The sequence below is a fragment of the Notothenia coriiceps genome, unplaced genomic scaffold, assembly GCF_000735185.1.
Source record: "Notothenia coriiceps isolate Sejong01 unplaced genomic scaffold, NC01 NC01_scaffold00009245, whole genome shotgun sequence".
Lineage (NCBI taxonomy): Eukaryota > Metazoa > Chordata > Actinopteri > Perciformes > Nototheniidae > Notothenia > Notothenia coriiceps.
Genome location: NW_011341946.1, coordinates 339,853 through 358,620, shown reverse-complemented (window position 1 = coordinate 358,620; position 18,768 = coordinate 339,853). Strand labels below are relative to the sequence as shown.

Here is an 18,768-nt window from a genome sequence, read left to right as displayed (position 1 = left end):
CTCTGTAAATCCACACATGCTGCGAGCCCCCCAGCCCACACATAAGCACAAGTGCGAAAGGGCTTTACTGTCAGAAGGAATCTGTCATGTGTTCTTAGCCAAGCCCGAGGTCTTAAGCAGGTGCATTTAGGTGAATGTTTCCAAACTCTCTGCAGGATTAGAGGGCCACACACTACTGGGAGTTTTTTTAAGTATTACTTTGGTGCATTTTATGGATTTATTTAGATACTTCATTTGGAGAAGAGATAACCGGATATGAGGGGAGACAGAGAGAGATGAGGAAGGACTCCCCTGCCAGACTTCTATCATTTATATTAAAACCAATTTATTTTCTGTGTCAAAAAAAGGACATGTAGTTCCTGTGTGACAATGACTCATATGTTAGATCTTACATAAGTTTTAAATTGCCTCATCTCGTAGTGGTGGGGGTGTTCACCCTGTTCCTGCTTCTAAGAAAGAAGACCAATCTGTAGCATGTTAGCATTGGAGCTCAAAGTGAATATCATTCCTCACCAAACCCAGCAGACAACGGATTTCGTAGATGGCTCCTATGCAGCCGAAGAAGCCCATGGCCATGGACAAGGAGCCGACAGCGATGAGGATGTAGGAGGCCACTTTCACTGTGTCTGATGATTCCTCTGAAGAAACAGGTGTGAACAGACAGGAGGAAGAGGTAAACTAAAAACACAAAACCACTCAAAACGATATGTGTGCTGCAAACTGAACACCTGCACTACCACAGTTTCAAAGTGAAGTGTGTAGTCATGTTCAGTTACACGTAGCACAACACACAACCAGTTAGCAAAAACAATGCACGACACATTTTGTTCCATGATAGAATAACTGCAGCAGACCTTTGCTCTTGTTTTTCTACTTTGGCCTGCAAACAAATGCAGCCGAGAGGAAGGCATGCAAAACCATTTTGATTCTTACAGGAAGCCAAACAAATGATTCAACGTGCAAGCCTTCTTCTTCTTCTTCTCTCAAGAAGGTTTTTAGTTTTTCTGCCACAAAAGATCATTTTAATAGGCCACCAGAGAGAGCTGGACCAATGTGCGGTGAGATTAATTGATTTCCCTCTTTGGTATGTAGAGCGGGAGGGCTTCAGGAGGAGGAGGGGGCACTACTGAAAATGGAAGATTGGGGGGGGCTGGAGAGCAGATCAACTGGAGCCATTATGTGGCTGTGTGTTATCTCCGCTCGAGGAGCTCCAGAGTCAGAGCGTCTGCAGATGAAGCCAGAATCGGAGCTCTGTGAAATGGCTCCAGCTCCAAAAGATTCCTGGGCCGAGCACAGCAGTCAGAGCTATCAGATAACTCAGCCCCATCTATTCAGTGAAGAAGCTGACAGACCCAATGACTGTTATGCAATGATGCTTCCTTTATCATCCCATTGGCTGCTGATGCTACATGCAGCAATCATCATGTACAGTATGGCATATGTACGATGAATATGTATTGTTCCAAAGACTGGGGAACTCTACTGTCTGAAACGTACTGTAAATGAACCAAGAGAAAGTCCTGCTTCATGCTCAGGCACCACCTCACTTTGCAGACATGCTCAGTCTTTATACTCCATCACGTACACTCATTATCACAGGATGCAAGCTGTTATTCTTCCAAAGGTAAATAAGCAATCTGTTGGGCGGAAGTTCATTTGAAAGCTTTCCACTTGAAAGCAGACATAAATAAATGAAAACTGAAAACGTATTGATTCTCTGAAACATCTATAGGTGAATATATATTTAGCAGCTCGCCTCATTACCGGATATGTGTTATTCCATAGGTATTTTCTTTGTATTATGCATTACGTACATCAATTGACTGCTTTAATTGAAGCAAGGACAATACAAGTATATTTCAATAAACTCTGTGAAAAGGACACCCACTTATTTACGTTAGCTAGAGTTGAAACTACTTCAATCAGTCCACAGAAAGATAACTTCATCAAAAACAACCCTCTACTTCCAACTTCTGTAAAGTGACGACAATGGATTTTCTGGAAATCAGCTGTTTTTGGACTTTAGATTGGACCAAAATAGGACATCTCTAAGTCATCTTGGGCTTAATTATGATTCTGTTATTATAAATGGTTGGTTGCATATGTTGTACATAGATGGTGCAGTGTACTGAGACACTTTAAATAAACATGCTAATTTAAAATTCAGACAAAATATAGATACGGTACAAAGACGTTATTACATGCATTTACGTCGCTGACATATGTTAACGGAGCAACACATGTTGTGGCGGTACGAGAATAATTGAAAGCTAGAAGAACGTCGGTGAACATACGCAGAGAGTGTATGTGGCTACAGGGTAGCATTTAAAGGGAGGCAGACAAGCACAGAGTATGTTCTATATCCAGCATTCTGTTGAAGCATGTTATTTTAATTTTATTTTACTTTCCCATCTAAACATACACAAGCACACACACAGGCCCATTATCTACAGCAGAGATAGAATAGAGGAAGTATTGATGTTTCTGAAGATATCATTGATTCTGCTCGATACTACTTCATGTCTTTATTTATAGTTATTAGTTCCAGTATGTGAGGCAGAACTGTTTCACTACACTAAAGGCAAATTCAACATTATAGAGATGTCACCAGAGGAACTTCATTAGATATTTTCACAAGTAGATCACAAGTTATTTAATAAGGGCGATGAACAGTTTGAACTATAAGTGAGAAAGATGTGTTTTGTGTGGTTTCCCTGCAGCCACAAGATTAAACAAACACATTAGTTAAAACATACTCCCTGGAGAAGGAGGGAACGTTGTTCAATTCGAATGCACTCTCAAACATTTCTCAGCTGTGACTACGTTCAGTAGACTTTCTTGGCATGTTATGGCAATACATCTAAATCTGTGGACCATCTCCTCCCACATCATGTAGAATCAGTAGCTACCGGCTGGCCATGTTAAAAGGCGAGAGCTGTCACATAGGCAGGGTGTGAAAACATGATGAACAGACATGTTTACACCTCATAGAATATGTAACAGACATGATACAAAATATATATTATTTACTCTAACTCAACCCTTTCTGTTTCAATTTTAAAAAGCCCTGTAGTGTTTCTCTGTAGACAGAAAGTTCCTATTTTTTATTACATAGCTATTATTCTTGCATATGGACAGGGCAGTTTTGTGGAAAAGGCAAACTTGCACAGCTGCAGCTTTATTTTGATATCTTTATTTTAAAATTAAAAAAATGTTTCCTGTTAGAGCCTCTGTCAAGTACATCAGAGTTGAAGAGCAACAGAGGGTGTACTTTACAACTTTCTCTGCTTTGTGGTTAGTACACATGCACTTTTTCTAAAGTCAGCATGTATTCCCCTGGTTACTGTGCTGTTCTGCCATTCACCATGGCACATTTCCATGTAGGTCGCTGCTAGTTATTCTGAAATAGTTCCTCAGGTGGTTTCCACAGAACTTTCCATTTCAAGACGAAAGAAAGATGGTGCCCTTTAAGAAAGCTGCTGAGGCAGGAAGAGGAGAAGGAGGGACTGTTTGGTATTGCAGGTCCTTCTGTAAACATGACCAGAGCCACACATTCAATTTGTATAAAGCTGAAAAAAGGTAACGGTTGACATTTTGCACAGGTTCAAAAAATGTAAACATCAGCAGACCAGCTTTGTGCATAATTTCTAGAGTTTAAGTGTCCCAAATAAAGATGCTTTTTACAACCAGGTTCTTTGTTCATGACTTTGGAAAGTTTCAGAATTAATCTGCAGCATATTTCCAAACTGCTCCGGCTCTGGCTCCCAGACCTCCTTTCCAGAGCTGACTTTTGTTTAAACATAAGGCAAGCTGTGTTTTGGCAAGCGACAGAAAGATAAACGGAAGGTACCATGTCAATGAGGTAAACTAATAACATCACTGTATTTATATGAAGGGGTGAACACTAAGGGGAAGATGGCCTTTTAACTGAGAAATGGAGGTCCTGAAACCAAAACATTCCCCAAAGTTCCCCTCCCTGAGGTCTTTGGGACAGCTGCAGAGTCATCTATTAATATAACTCATAAAGAATGGAAACTGAAAACACAGAGATCCTGTTTATGGTCAGGCAATGGTAAAACCTCTGAGGGGAACACACAGAGTCAATAAACAGAGATGCCTGCAGCTTTTTTCTTTCCTTTACAGAGTGGTAGGAGATTTCCAGTGAGGTTACAAATTCAAGGATGCAGTTAAGAGTTGAAGTTGACCCCCCCCTCCGGATTTACACAACAATAATAAACGGAGACGAGAAGGCCATCAAGCCTCACATAGGAAGGGATATCCTCAGGAGGAACAGCTGGATTCTCACAACAATAGGACTGGGGCGGGCAGGGATGATGGATACTGTAGAGCCTTTACACTCTGGAGATAAGTAGACTCTGCTCAGTAATAACTCTGCGGTGATTCCTCCCTGAGAAGTAAACTCAGGGGCTGAAACATGAGCCAGCGGAAAGCAAGACTCAGTCCGACTAGTTTAGGACACAAGGGCAGTTCTGGTTGGTCTTCGTCATAACTTCAGCCTCTTCACAACTCATCAGTCAAAGCAGCGCAGACTTCCAGACTAAATATAGATTCCTCCATTTCTGCTCAAGAGATTGGCCTTTGTCTGAATAAGACCTCCCAAAGTTATGGATTGTAAACAGAAAAAAAAAAAAAAAGCAACTTCTACTTACAATATAGTAAAGCAGCAAATCCTCACATTTTGGCATCTTAACAATTAGACAACCGTCAATAATCAAAATAGCTTCTCCTTGATTCAATCCAGTGATTTACTCCTATTCAAATATACAGTGAAAGACCAGTAAGTCTCATAAGTCTTTCAGATTGGCACAGTACAGATGTTATAAACACATCTGGGGGTTGATCTGAATGTGTTAACCCTTATCGTCAGATGTAGTCCTGCGACCCGCGTCATATGCCCATCTCCTATACCAGAAGGGTATCACAGTTTTATTGAAATAAACGCTATAGTTGACTTCCAACACATATTAAGTTGCCAGATAATAAATTGAAAGGAATTCTTTTTTATAGACTGATGTTGGGAAAAAAACCTCACTGCTGCTCTCGGCAAAGCTCCATCTGGGATGAATACACTGAAAGCATTTATAACCAGATTTATGGCAACTAAGAGTTTCCATCCGTGGTTCCTTGTCCTTGCTCAGCCTCAACTGGGTTTCATTATATTTTCTCTAGTGTCTTCCTAGCAGATAACTTATATATTGTTTTCTATGACAAAGCTGATAACTTTGTCTCTTAGCTGAGTGCCGTTCGGAAGGCTTGGCTTCTTCTTCAGCATGCAGACTTTACCAATACATCTGTGCCAACATCTGTGAAGGTGGGAGAATCTATCTGTACACTGCTGCCATCTGGGGAGCTGGCAGACTTGGCAAGTTCAAAGTACAACTCTGTGGAAACTGTGGGGAAATAAAGCTGCTTTTTACTGACATAAGATACATTGACATGTGAGCCATCACCTCCCCTGGATCTTCACAGATGTGTCTATCACTGTGAGTCTACAGGGAAGCCTTTGAATCACTGAAGAAGTCATAAAGTTGCATCTGTGAGTCATATTTTTGGTTTGTTATGAAAAAATCCCTTCGTGGTTCCTTGGGAACGATTCCTATGGGATCAAATCCACATAAGCTCAGCAGAGCAGGCTCGAGTTTATAGCATTTGACAAGCACATTCTCCCATCTCTATCTACCAGCTGAAGTGCTATAGGTCAAAAGTGCTGAATGTTATCACTAAAGGGCGTGGCTGTGTGTGTGTGTGTGTGTGTGTGTGTGTGTGTGTGTGTGTGTGTGTGTGTGTGTGTGTGTGTGTGTGTGTGTGTGTGTGTGTATGTGTATGTGTGTGTGTGGTGTGTGTGTGTGTGTGTGTGTGTGTGTGTGTGTGTGTGTGTGTGTGTGTGTGTGTGTGTGTGATCAATTCTCACTTAAAACATGTATTGAACAGTATATTTTTAACAGTTGATTACCCTGAACTTTAAGCATAATTCAACTGAAAAAAAAAAACATATTTCGATTATGTTGTTTTCGTAATCGCCAAAATCGTAATTGCGATTAAAATACGATTAATTGAGCAGCCCTAGTGTGTGTGTGTGTGTGTGTGTGTGTGTGTGTGTGTGTGTGTGTGTGTGTGTGTGTGTGTGTGTGTGTGTGTGTGACTTCACTTACGTAGAACAGCAATGAAGCTCTGGTTATCAAAGAGGACCCACAGGCCAAAGCCCATGATCAATGCTCCAAAGATCTGTGGAGGGGAAACAGAAAAGAGTCAGGCACCAAAAGTCATCTGAAAGTAAATCACAGAATCTGTGCTAGGGTGTGTTAAACAGAGGGCCATACTTATGCTCCCTCAGTCTGTCACATCTGGAAATAATCATATCCTAACTCTTCACATTGCCTCAATGTCTGCTTATCTGTGTTTCTCTAAGCAACATGCAGAGAGGATGTTGAGAGGATCAAGAAACCCACTCTGCTAGTTTTCTCACAATTACCAACCGGCCAGCCACAGATCTACAAATCCCCCATATCCTTCTCCGAACAGCAAACTGAACAGTGTTAAGTAAGGATAAAGGGGTCAAGATGATAGGAAAAGAGTATAAATATCAGCTCTGGACGTGAGAGTTTTGTCCCTGGCGTCGGAACGCCTCGGAAAATGTCCCATTATGTAGCCATATAAGGAGGAAATGAAGTTCTATGTAATTAAGAAGGCCCTTGTTTAGAGGTGGCGGGGCTCTGTACTGGGGGCTAAATGCATAGATAACAGGTTCTGTTAATTCAGCCACTCCCGCTCCTCCCCAGCACAACAACAGTCATTAGAGCACTGGTTAGGAGCTGTTCATTTGAGGGACTGTTGAGCTCCCGGCAGTCATCATTAGCCCACCACTTCCTGGCTTCACTAGTCGGATCCGTCCACATGGACAAACACTCACACAAACACACGCTTCCTATTAGACACCGGTTGAGTGTTCCCATCAAAAGGTCTGCGTCAGGTTTACAGCCGCAGTCTCATTGGAAAGGTCTGGACATCCTCGCAGCTTTAAGAGGGTTTTATCTAGCCCTGGACTTCAGTGTGAGAGAGGAGGGAACAAACAGAAACCATCTGCTGTTGTTTAGACCTGGCTGTGCTAAAGGTAATCTGTATAGTCTTTCCCTCAAGGCATAGTGTCAGCAACATGTCCCTATGTATCTCTCTCTCTCTCTCTTGTTATTTGAACAAGGAGGCTTATTCAAATAACAGCTCATTCTGAAAGGCATGAAACTGCTCTGAATGCGTCATGAGTGTTTGATTCAGCTGAAGGAGCAGAGCACACCTATCTTTCTATCTGAGGTAAATACAGCAGATAAAGTGGAAGTCGTGCAACATGTTTCTGAGCGCGCACGCTATGCTTTGCAGTTATTGCAGCACTAACACAGAACACTGATAAAGACATGTCATGACTTACAAAGAAGAGGAGGTTGAAGAGGAATAGAAAGTACTTGGTGACTGTGATGCATCCTTTCCCCATGGTGGCGCTTCTTCTGGAAGACAGAAATAGATGGAAAGTATGTGTTAATTTAAACATCAGAGGGTTACATCGCTGTGTAGTGGGGCAAAAGAGAAGCCAGACACAAGATGAAGAAGTTATACAATAACAAAACAAAGCTAGCTAGCCTTGAGAAAGTGTCTAAAGCTACAACACAAGGACACAGGAAAATCTGCAGAGTGGGGTGACTGATTCAACAGCTTTAATCTTCAAAGCCTAATTCATTTTCAACAGCCCTGTTGACTATTAGCCAGTATTAAACAACCCCACCTGCTCTAGTATTAAAGACAATTAGCCCATTGTCTGTAAACCTTGAGTTTGAAGAGTATAGTATGCTTTTGAAGGCCAATTTGTTAACGAATATAGTTATGACCAACAAGAAGAACCACCTGGATGAGACAGATTTGAGGGGAAACCACCACAAAGTGGAGAGAGGTGAAGTCATGATGACTGTGTGTTTAGAAACCATGACAGCATGTGATTAGACGGTCTATAGTCATCACAGGCAGAAAGAAACCAGGCCCATCTACAGCTTTGTTTACCAGCAGTCAAAAGCCTGGTTACAACCAAACAGTCTATGGTTACAACACATTGTTTTGGAATCACTTTCATTCACTATTTTGAGCCAAATCAGTAGCCTATAAAACCATATCCAGTCATATTTAAAAAAGGTCTGACTGATGTCATACAACCAAATGACAAATAACATTTTAATGTTTTGAATCAGACTCTTAAAGCAAGTTCAGAACTGTAGCTATCTGACGTTTTAGGTTTGGGGAATGTTACACTGAGGTCTGCAGTGTTGTCCAATCAGTTTTCCTCTCATTCGTCTATGTACATGTTTGTTCAGATGTATACGCGATTGCACAAGCCAACACATATGAATGCATTCAGTCACTTTTCTGTGAGTAACATTTTCCTTAACACCTGTAGGCCAGCAACACAAATACAGCTCAGTAGGGACATGCTATGAAACGCTCTCTCTCCACAAGTAAAATACAAATATTTACCACAACCAGAGCTTCTCCTTCACTGGGAGCACTGAAAGTATAACCAGCCATTGTGGTTATTTGAGCAGTCTGAAAATAACCTATAGAGACAACTCCCAAGATGACAAGCTGCTCTCTTCTCCATCAAAACCGTAGGTTCTTCCCAATGCCCGGGCCTATAATACTGGGTATTTAGTTCTATTTTGAACAATGTACTGTATACTACTTTTGGAAGCAAAAACCTGATGTTTATTGTGTTTTATTTCTGAATATAGGGTAAAAGGATACTGCTACTCAGCACTGTTTTCCTTTATTAAAGACAAAAAAGTCCCTCCAAATGATGGCAAGTGTAGAAAGCGGCTGGAGAAAGGGATTTTGGCATCATGAAACATTATTTTTACTTTACTTATATGTTGTATTACCAGTTAAATTATTTTGAGTTACTTTGCATATTATCTTTGGTGGCATTTCATCACATATGACTGCTTTACTTGTTGTCCTTCAGTTGGTTAGTGTTGTAACTATTGAAACATGCAAGTGGAAAGGGAAGCAATGATGTCCCTGTCACCATTTTCTTTCAACATATGCATCACAACACATTATAAATACACACTTAGACATATTACCATAGTGTTTACTTCTGTATTTTAAAACAAATGTGTTCATTTTACCTCAGCCTGCTGATTAAAACCAGTTTTTGTATCACATTTCTTCAATTTTCCTAACAGAATTACTCATCTAATCTAATCTTCTTAAATAGAGTCATGGGTCAGTACCAGTAGGAGGGATAAAACATTGAAAGAAATACCATTTGAGATATTGATTATCATCAAAAGAGCAGTTTTCTTGTTACTTAAGTTTTGTTATAAAAGTAACCAAAAGCTACATGGGTAAATAAAAACTGCATATCTTTTTTTGAATGCACCATGCTTGGCTGGAAAACACAATCTGTATAGCAGGACTGTCAAAAGGCGACTGAGGTTAATGGTATTATTACTATTACCACGAATACTAAGCTTTTTAATGCACTCGATAACCTAAATACCAACACAATTCATGTTTACAAAACTAAACGGGGCTCAGCGCAAAGCAGATAATCCGTAAAGGAGATTGTTGGCCTTTGTGTCTAGATGGTGAGCAGCAATGGGGTTAAAAAGCTTAGTTATTGTATGACAAAAAATGTTTGTTGACTGAGCTCCCTCCATCTGAAAACAACTCTAAAGAAATGCTACTTATTATTTTTCCAACAACAAATTCAACAGGATAAAAAGGAAAGCATATCTTTTTCTGAAGCAGCCAACTGAACATATTGAGGTTTGCTCCAAAGCCAAACAAAACCACAAACCGATACTTTGACTTCCATGCATGCTTACACATTAAGCAGGTACTGCAGCTGCGGTGCCATTTTACACGTTTCTTTTTTGCTGAACCTACCTAGACAAACCCAATCACACTGGACTCCCTCAAAGAGAATGACAAATCTGTTCCAGGGTAAAAAATAAAGCCTGGAAAGTGCAATGGAAATTCAAAGCAGAGCCAAACGGCTGTTCCAAGAAACAGTAACCTTGTATAACAGAAAGTATTCCTAACGCTCAATTAAAAAGACAATGTGAGAGGAGAAGAAGATGAGTAAGCTGAGGCTTAGAAGTGTGAAAACCACATGCAGAAAATAATGGATTCTTTAAGAAAGCTGCAAATGAGTCACCAGAACTTTCCAAACTCTGTGACCCCATGCAGTCATTTTGTCTCCCCTTTGTAGCCCCCATTCTTCTCCATGGGGGTGCACTACATAAATAGGCCAGTACACAAGCATGGTGTAGTGATATGATTATGAAGGCAGCATTAGTGGCAGATGGCATCAACAGTGTCTGTAATGGACCCAGCATGGATCAACTACAGACCTGGTGTACACACAAAGCAAGGCAATGTGCCAACCTTCGTCTACCACCTCCTCCCTTTATATTCATATATGACCCATTTAAACATCTGTGAGGCCATCACGCTACATACACTCGTATGATACTAAATCCTTAACACCATGCCAGAATCCTGTTTTAACATCTGCAACAATGTTGTAAGTCCCTGTGTTCAGACAGGATGTAGATCATTATCTCAGCGTGTTCTCCTGTGACTCAAACATTTGCATTTATGTTTGAGAATAGGAAACAGCTTTAGCACATATAGTACATTTCTGGAAGTTGTCTACTTTCAGTTAAGTGTTTTGTATCTCAGTTTGCAAAAATGTGGACAGAGTGATCATTTTTATTATCAAAGTATTTGTAGGTCTGTAAAGGTTTTCATTCATCTTTTTTTACGAAATATTACAGATTATCTTTTAAATCACAAAGGCCGATAATAAACCGGTGGCCATATGACTATAAGATGGCTTTAGTGACTCTCTTCAGTCCACTATTAACAACAGATTCCATGTTTTAAGTTGTAAAAAAGTAGTGTCACAAATAGCTTGATGCAAATGATAATATTACCTCTTGAAGTCCAATTTGTGCTACAAATCAACAATGAGTCTTCTTTATCTAATCGCTTGAGGCTGTGTTGTTCAGCACATCATCAAACAACTCACCCCTATCTGTGGCTTTCAAAGATACATGATGTGGTAGATGATCTGTTAAAGATTTACTAATCCCGCAGTATATTATAGTTTGTAAACGTGTCACTCAGCAGCTAAATACATGGCTAACTAATGGGAAAGGTGGCCACAACCCAAAAGCTAACAAATGACCATTTCAAATATTGTCAGTTCATAATAGATTAATCTCAATCTACTTATAATGTCTCTAGTCAAAGTAAATGAAACATAAGACTAGCGGGTTGAACAATAATTTCCACTTCAGTAGGTGTGCCTGCTCAGATATTGATTTATGCTCGTAAACCACAATATTGCTAAAAAAAAGCTGGCACTAACGCAAGACGGCTGAAAGAGCACTGTTGCAACTGGAAATGTCCTCACAAGAAGTACGGAGGCATCCTTCTTTTCTTCTGTATAGCCAAAGTAAAGAAATGTCTCAGAAAAGCTCACAAATGAAGAAGCATTCTTACAGACATATCATAAAATAATAACATTAAGTTGATATAATTATAGATCCATCCTCGAACCCTTTGTTGTAAAGTAATGGGTCTGAGAACAAACTCAAGAGGGATTTTGATTAGGAATGTAACAACAAAGCATCCAAAATAGGGGTTTGTTCATTTTTTTTAATACTTTGAGTATTTTATGCTACTGTATACTCCCACACCACTACATTTTAGAGGCAATATTGTACTCTACTACATGTATTTACCACTCATAGTTACTAGCTACTTGTAGGCTACTGTAAGTAGCTCAAGCACCCTTCACTACCTATCACTCATGTATTTGACAAATTCTCTAAAATTGGTTCCAGAATGACAAACCAGAAGATTCAAATGCTTGTACAAGTGATGAAAACAGGATAAAAATAATAGGCTTTAAATTTACTTTTAAAGAGCTTTTCTGCACAATTTTACTTTTGATACTTTAATTAAATTTGGCTCATAATAATACTGTATGTTACTTTAAGGGGCCATTGTGCAGAATGAGTACTTTTACTTGTTTTTCTTTCATTTCATTTTAAGCTTAACGCGTTGTACTTTTACTTAATTGACATTTTTAATTCACTATGTTTCCTTGTAATGGAGTATTTTAAGACCATACAGGATCTGTTTACTTTATCCACCTCTGGACTAAAATAATTACTTTTCACGATCTCTCCATTAAGTGAAGCTAATCCTATAGGTTGCTCATCTTCGTTTTTGGACCACTTGACAACAGTTTTAACATAATCAGTTTACTTATGTTATGAGGTTCTTTAAAGACACTTCACATACGAGCCGCGTAACACCGGCGTTAACAGATGGCATACAAAGTTGTTAAAAAAAAAACTGCATACACACACAGTTGAGACGTGAACACGGCAGATTGCTACTGTACACAGCGAACTTTTTACACAAGTTAAACGAGGCCCCGCCATTTCATTAAGTCATATCAGGGACTTCAACAATTTAAACTCATATCAGTTCAGGTTAACTCGACTTTCGCTTCACGTTTACGTCAACTATAAACTAACGTGCCTTTAGCGTAAACAGCGTCACTAGCTAAAACAGACACACTCAAACATTATGAACGCTAACACTTACTTTAACTTCTGTAGCAGATGGTTGAGGGTCGACCGTCTCCTTTCGTGCTTGCTTGGTGACTAAACTGTCGTTGCTGAGAAACAAGTCGTCTGCGTCTACATGTGGGTGTGTGTGCGTGTGTGAGAGAGTGTGTGGGAAAGGGTTCACACCCCTCACGCGGAAGACTGGGCTATTAACCCTCTCCTGCCGGTCAAGCAAACATAACTGCACAGAAGCCTCACAGCCAGGTGCATTTTCTTTAGAAAACTATTAATTTAAACAAGCTTTTTAAAAGTTATATTACTATTTGAGTGTTTGACATAGTACATTGACGAAACTACAATATTTAGTTAGTTTCAGTCAAATTATAATCCAATATGATCTACAATATGATTCTGAAATGTGCCATTCTCCATATTGCCATAATATTGACTACTGTATGTATATATTGCTGCCTGTTAGTTGTGTAGGCTACTTTTCATTTGATCATATAATGCAAATTATAACAGAAGATGAGAACTGGTTATATTTACATGTATGTTGATAAGCTGTTGCTGAGTAAAACTGCCTTTAAAGGATGCATTGTAAGTTTACTTTCTAAATTACTCTTCACCACTATGCCTTAAGAAATAAACTGGACTCAATACATATTAGAAAGTAAAGTTCATAGACAGGGACACATGGGAGCTTTCTGCCTATAAACAACCTTAGCCACACACACATTTCCTGTGCCACACAATCCCCTTTTCACCCTTTTCCCAGTGTTTGTAAAGAGAGAGCACGTGGTATGGGGAAGGTTAGTTTCCCAGAAATATGTGTTAGACTAAACCAGGTAGATTCACTGAGAAGAGCTTTAAGCAGACCTGTAACACGTTACAAGGTGTGTTTTTTTCCATTTTGTAAATGGTGTAACGTGCTGCTGTTAAATATACCATCAAACTATGTGCAATGTGCTATATGTGTAATATATACATTATTATATACGCCATTAATATCTGTGTAATATATACCTGGCTGCTAAATCCTAAGAACTGTTACAGGATTTGTATTTTGAAAAGTATAATTTTTTACTTTTATTTTTTTATTATATTTTTTATTATATCATAACTTAGTACTTTTTTTTAACATATGTAACATTAAGCTGTCTGTGTCTCTTTCCTGCTGTAACGATGCAAATTTCCCCTCTGTGGGAATAATAAAGGTATTCTGATTCTGAGGGCCATCATGTTATGACATGTTAAACAACCTCCAAACAGAAAACACTAAACAAAGGGTGAGATTACATACCAGATCTCTGGTGTTATTTGTTAAGACATGTTACTTAGAACCATGTTGTTCTCTCTGTTGTGTGGATTGATGTGTTTTGTTTAACTAGATAGTATATTTTGCTAGATGATCTCCTCTCTAAAGGTTACTGCAGGAAGTTGGAAAGTAACCTGTTTGAGGCTCCCAGCCAGCTATCAATTAGTGTGTGTTTATCCGTGCCAATAATGGGTTCTCAAAGAAAATCACTCTTACTGCAGGGCATCAATGATGCAACAGGTTTAAAGCACACTCAGGCTCGTTGCAGAGGAAACATGAGTGGAGCACACAGTATGTTTTGATTGAGTGAAAGCTTTTCTCAACATTATGGTTCCCCAGTGTGTAGGTATATGTCTAGTATATCTGTATGGTAGATGATTTGTAAACCTTTTTATATTCAATTCAGTACCTTAAAAAATAAATGAAGTAAAACAATTATAATTCAAGTAGACAACTGAGGTTCTATGTAGCTGAATAAGTAATAACACTTCTGTAAGAAATTAACACATCCTTGTAATCCATTGTAAATGAACAAATTACTCTATTTCTGTAAGTGATTCAAGTACATTTTCAAACAACAATGTTAGTGCTCCAGCTTCTAAAATGTGAGGATTTACGGTTTTCTTTAGTAAACTAAATGTATTTGGACAAGAAAAACCATGCACATTTAAGACACAATTGGGGTTATGACAAATTCAGCTTTTTTCTGGAATTGTTTGTCCAGAAAAGCGAGTAGTTGAGAAGACACTATGCAGATTAATCAATAATGAAAAAAACTGTTTCTCAGGGCTATTTCTATGAAAAAGACAAGGAACAACTCTTCAAAATAAACAGTAGTGTCCTTTATTTCAAACTAAATAGTGAAAATCCATAACAATTCATTTCTGAGGTACAATATATCACATATATACATAAAAACACAATGCTACAACTTGAAACAATTCATCCTGGGATCCTATTCACAACAGTACATCATATGTTGGATCTACATCAGGGAATGAATAGCCCACTCACTATTCCTCTAAAATGTCAAGGACAAGGCTTAGCAATGCAATATTTGGACTAATTTACGTCAGAGAACCAGGAGGATGAAAGACCCATTTCTTTGCCTCCCTCCTACTGCCTGTCCCCCCAAAAAACTGCCCATCTCTCCATAAATAACACCCATCAAAGACTTTGAACATTTCACAGGGCTGATGATTTGAGGCCTGTAGTATCGACGGAAATGGAATGACATTTTCTGAACTCCATAATTACCATGCTAGTCAGGACGAAGCAATAGGTTGGGGCACACAATGTCACTTGGGAGAGCTACATCTAATTAAACAGTGGAGAAAAAAAGGATAATTACAACTTTTCAGGAGGACGGGAGACCTCACCCAAGTTTCATGTTTTGCCTATCTGAACTGAGAGCTCACCCAAGTAACATCTGCCTTCAGTGCTGGACTCGCAACTGCTAACCCACAATCACTGCAACCTCAGGACCACTCCCTTTGAGGGCAGGGCTGAACGTGGTCATTTGCAACAATATGGACCACCTTTGGAGGAGGCCGACTATATGTTTCTTGTTTGACTCAAAATGAACGTAGTCAACTATTTTGAAGTGTCCTTTAGGCTCGCCTTTTTGAGTTGCAGAGATCAGAGTTGACAAATGATCAGTGTCGTCTCAGCTCTAAAACACTGAGCTGGGATGTCGCGTGCCAAGAAGTGGGAGGTAAAAGTATCATTTGAACATTTTGGGTCAATTGATGGGTTATATCTGTCTCATTTAGTTTACCTGCATCATGAATTAAATGTCCCTTTTTGAGGCTGTTTTGCTGTAGTTAACTAATGCATCTATTCACCACCATTAACATCTCTACTGTCTTCATTCATATTTGCGTTATATTTGCTACACAGCTTGAGCTATTTCTTTTGGTGGAATAAATCGAATGCATGTCAGAGAGACAAAAGTCACTTAAATAGGTACAAAATAAGACACACCAAGGGACCTTTGAAAACCATTTAATTAATACTGTTCCCTGTTGAGGTTCATAAGAACAAGACATAATAGTAAATACTAATATTCACATATTTAAAAGAAGTAGGGTGCAGTGATGATGACTGTTAAGTAGTTTTAAGGCTAAGGATAAGGTGTATGTAAAAAAATCTGAGCTACATTACTGACGAGGAACCAGGTTTGTTTGGTCTGCACACACACAGTACATGCTGGGCTTGTGGCACTAGCATTACAGTAAAGAAGAATGTTAAAATACTTTCCGTATATCACTCAGGCTAAAGTCCTGTCTACCAGCGCACACACAACAAGGAGAGAACTTCACTGCTTCCCTTCTACGAGTCACATGTCCATCTCTTAACGCAACATGTATTAACCTCAGTAGTTTCAATATTCTGTACACAGTTCCTATTTACTTTGGTAGAACTTCTTGACTATAGTTCAAGGAATTAAAAATAAAGCACTTTATCCCTGAAAAATGTTTAAATTCAGCATTTATTTTTGGGTAGTCTGAATCTGATTATGTGTTATAGGCATTCGTGAGAGTAAAATAGGACCTTTAGTTAAGTTTCCTCAGTGTGATGAACAAGAAAACTGTCAGCATTAAAAGCATTGCCAATAATCCAGCATTAATTTTACACGAAACCCAGTGGATGCTTTTCCCATTCAATGTGTTCAATGAAGAGGTATCAGAAAAGCATGCAAGAGCACAGAGATTCAGGCTTCACTTTAGAATTCAAACAGTATGAAGTAATATCAACAGCATCAAACTAATTAGCGCATGAACTCTTGGTCCTTGAATGTGATTAAGAAGTCAAGAAGCAACTTTAGATAACACAAAATACTGAATCTGGAAATCACGTGGCTGTATATGAACAACATAGTGAGATGTACTGTACAATTAAATCATATAACTAGGTGACACGATGCACTACAAACTGCTAGCTCCTTTTTTGTAATAACAACACTCAGAATGGCACAAAGGAGGAATGTGTGTCAAGAGGGGCTTGACCTCAAAGCCCAGTGAAAGAGAAATGTACTTCCACCATGGGGTCTCTCGTTCTTGTTGCAGAGTCTGGAATGTGAGACTGTGCTCATCTGTTGAATATTGGGGGTACAATAGGCGGGGTCCCGTGGAAAGGGGGGCATTCACTGGCAAAGTAATGCTCCAAGCCCCAATCAAATAATATTCCAAACCTTCTGACCCCTCGTTTGTGATCGGTGCTCAGCTGTCCCCTCCCTGAAAGAATCACACAGAGCGCTCAGGTCTTTTTCACCTTGCGGCCCAGGTGGTAGTAGTAACCCATGGTGACCACCAGGAACAGCACCCGGCTGAGGAGCAGGAGCATGGCGCCGTCGGGCAGGATGCCAAGCTCGATTAAAGTGATGGACGTCACTGAAAACACAGAACGACATGTTGTGCTGTAATAGATTTTACACTGTGAGCAAATAGTACAATTCACATGATTTTTAAACATTATTAACTTCTGGAAATGGAATCATTAAGGAGGATTTGTTCAAGTTTTGCTGTCTATTTTTGAACAACGTCGCCTGCATGTACATACAAAGAGTAGTTTGCTGTACCAATTGTCAGAGTGTGTTAGCTAAATTCAGTATCATTCAAAAGTAGTTTTTGGGAAAAATAATTCGCTTGACAGAGCGTTAATACACAAAGACAGACTTTAACTTTTGTAGAAACTAACTTGGTTTAATCCAACAGCTGAATCCTGACATTAGCCTTAGTTTCCCTTTAAAGGTGACCTATCATGCAAAATTCACTTTTGTACGTCTTTTATACATGAATATGTGTCCCCGGTGTTCCAGGGAACTCACCAAGTGTCAGAAAACACAACCCACTCTATTTTCCTCCATACCCAAATCTCTTAAAAAGGGGCTGCAACGGATCTGATACAGACTGATCCAGATTTGAACACTTCTATGACGTCACAGAAGTGGCGCTGCGGCTATTGGGCCAACTCCACCAATCAGGAGGAGACAGCCACGGCAGAGTCCTGCATCGGGTCGGGTACCCGCGGGTTTCTTTAAATCCTCAGAACTCTCCCCCGCGGGACCGTGCATAATCATAACTTCTGCAGCGCATCAATCTGCTTCTGAGCGCGCCACATTCTGAATGGCTGAGGTGAAGCTCTCTAGCGGAGAATACAGCATTTTCCAACACTTCATCAAGAGCAAAATCCAACGTCTGGGAGGCTTTTGGTGTCCTCCTAGATGGAGAGAATAACCAACATCCCACGCTTTTTGAGAGAAATATGCAACTGCGTGTGTTAATAATTGCACGTTTTCACTGCTCATATATATATATGCGGGTTCGGGTCGGGTTGCGGATCCTGTGCCGACGGGTCGGGTCGGGTTGCGGAACTAATTGGTAATATGTGCGGGTAGCGGGGCGGGTTCGGTACTGCACGTCGCGGGTGCGGGTCTTGAAAATCAGACCCGTGCAGGACTCTGAACCACGGACATTGCCGTTCGAAAGTGCTGGAGACGCTGTAGTACATATGCCAGGCCTGTAGGTGGTGCTGTTCTCACAGAATCAGCCCATGCAAAGACAGTGTTAAATTGAGCGAAATGAGGAATGGCTAAAATGCATGATCTGTTTGGTATTCTGAAAAATAAAAAGTATAAATATGCCTTATATAGGTATGGTCCTACACTATATTATTCAAATATAGCATGATAGGTCCACTTTAAGTATGAAAGGTGTCCCCTTTCACTCTCACTTCACTTTTACTTAGATTATTTTATTGTAAATAAGGGTTAGTGCACACTATTAAATACAAGTTGTA

At 39.7% G+C, this 18,768-nt stretch overlaps 3 protein-coding genes across 3 annotated transcripts in view; 1 reads left to right on the top strand and 2 right to left on the bottom strand.

Annotated features, from left to right (window-relative positions):
- cd82b (CD82 molecule b) overlaps positions 1-12,813 on the bottom strand; it is a 20,711-nt gene extending 7,898 nt beyond the window's left edge. The window contains exons 1-4 of the mRNA XM_010770812.1: positions 12,688-12,813; positions 7,445-7,520; positions 6,174-6,246; positions 514-638 (exon numbers count right to left, since the gene is read on the bottom strand). Of these exons, the coding sequence (XP_010769114.1) occupies positions 514-638; positions 6,174-6,246; positions 7,445-7,507 (261 nt within the window). The 5' untranslated portion in view covers positions 7,508-7,520; positions 12,688-12,813. The remainder of the gene's footprint in view (positions 1-513; positions 639-6,173; positions 6,247-7,444; positions 7,521-12,687) is intronic.
- Positions 1-18,768, top strand: part of LOC104945183 (solute carrier family 2, facilitated glucose transporter member 1) — a 653,665-nt gene that overhangs the window by 516,232 nt on the left and 118,665 nt on the right. The gene's annotated exons all lie outside the window — the stretch shown is intronic.
- The window catches only part of LOC104945186 (tumor protein p53-inducible protein 11), a 7,840-nt gene continuing 3,856 nt past the window's right edge, over positions 14,785-18,768 (bottom strand). Inside the window, exon 5 of the mRNA XM_010770815.1 lies at positions 14,785-17,360. Coding sequence (XP_010769117.1) covers positions 17,227-17,360 — 134 coding nt within the window. The 3' untranslated portion in view covers positions 14,785-17,226. The remainder of the gene's footprint in view (positions 17,361-18,768) is intronic.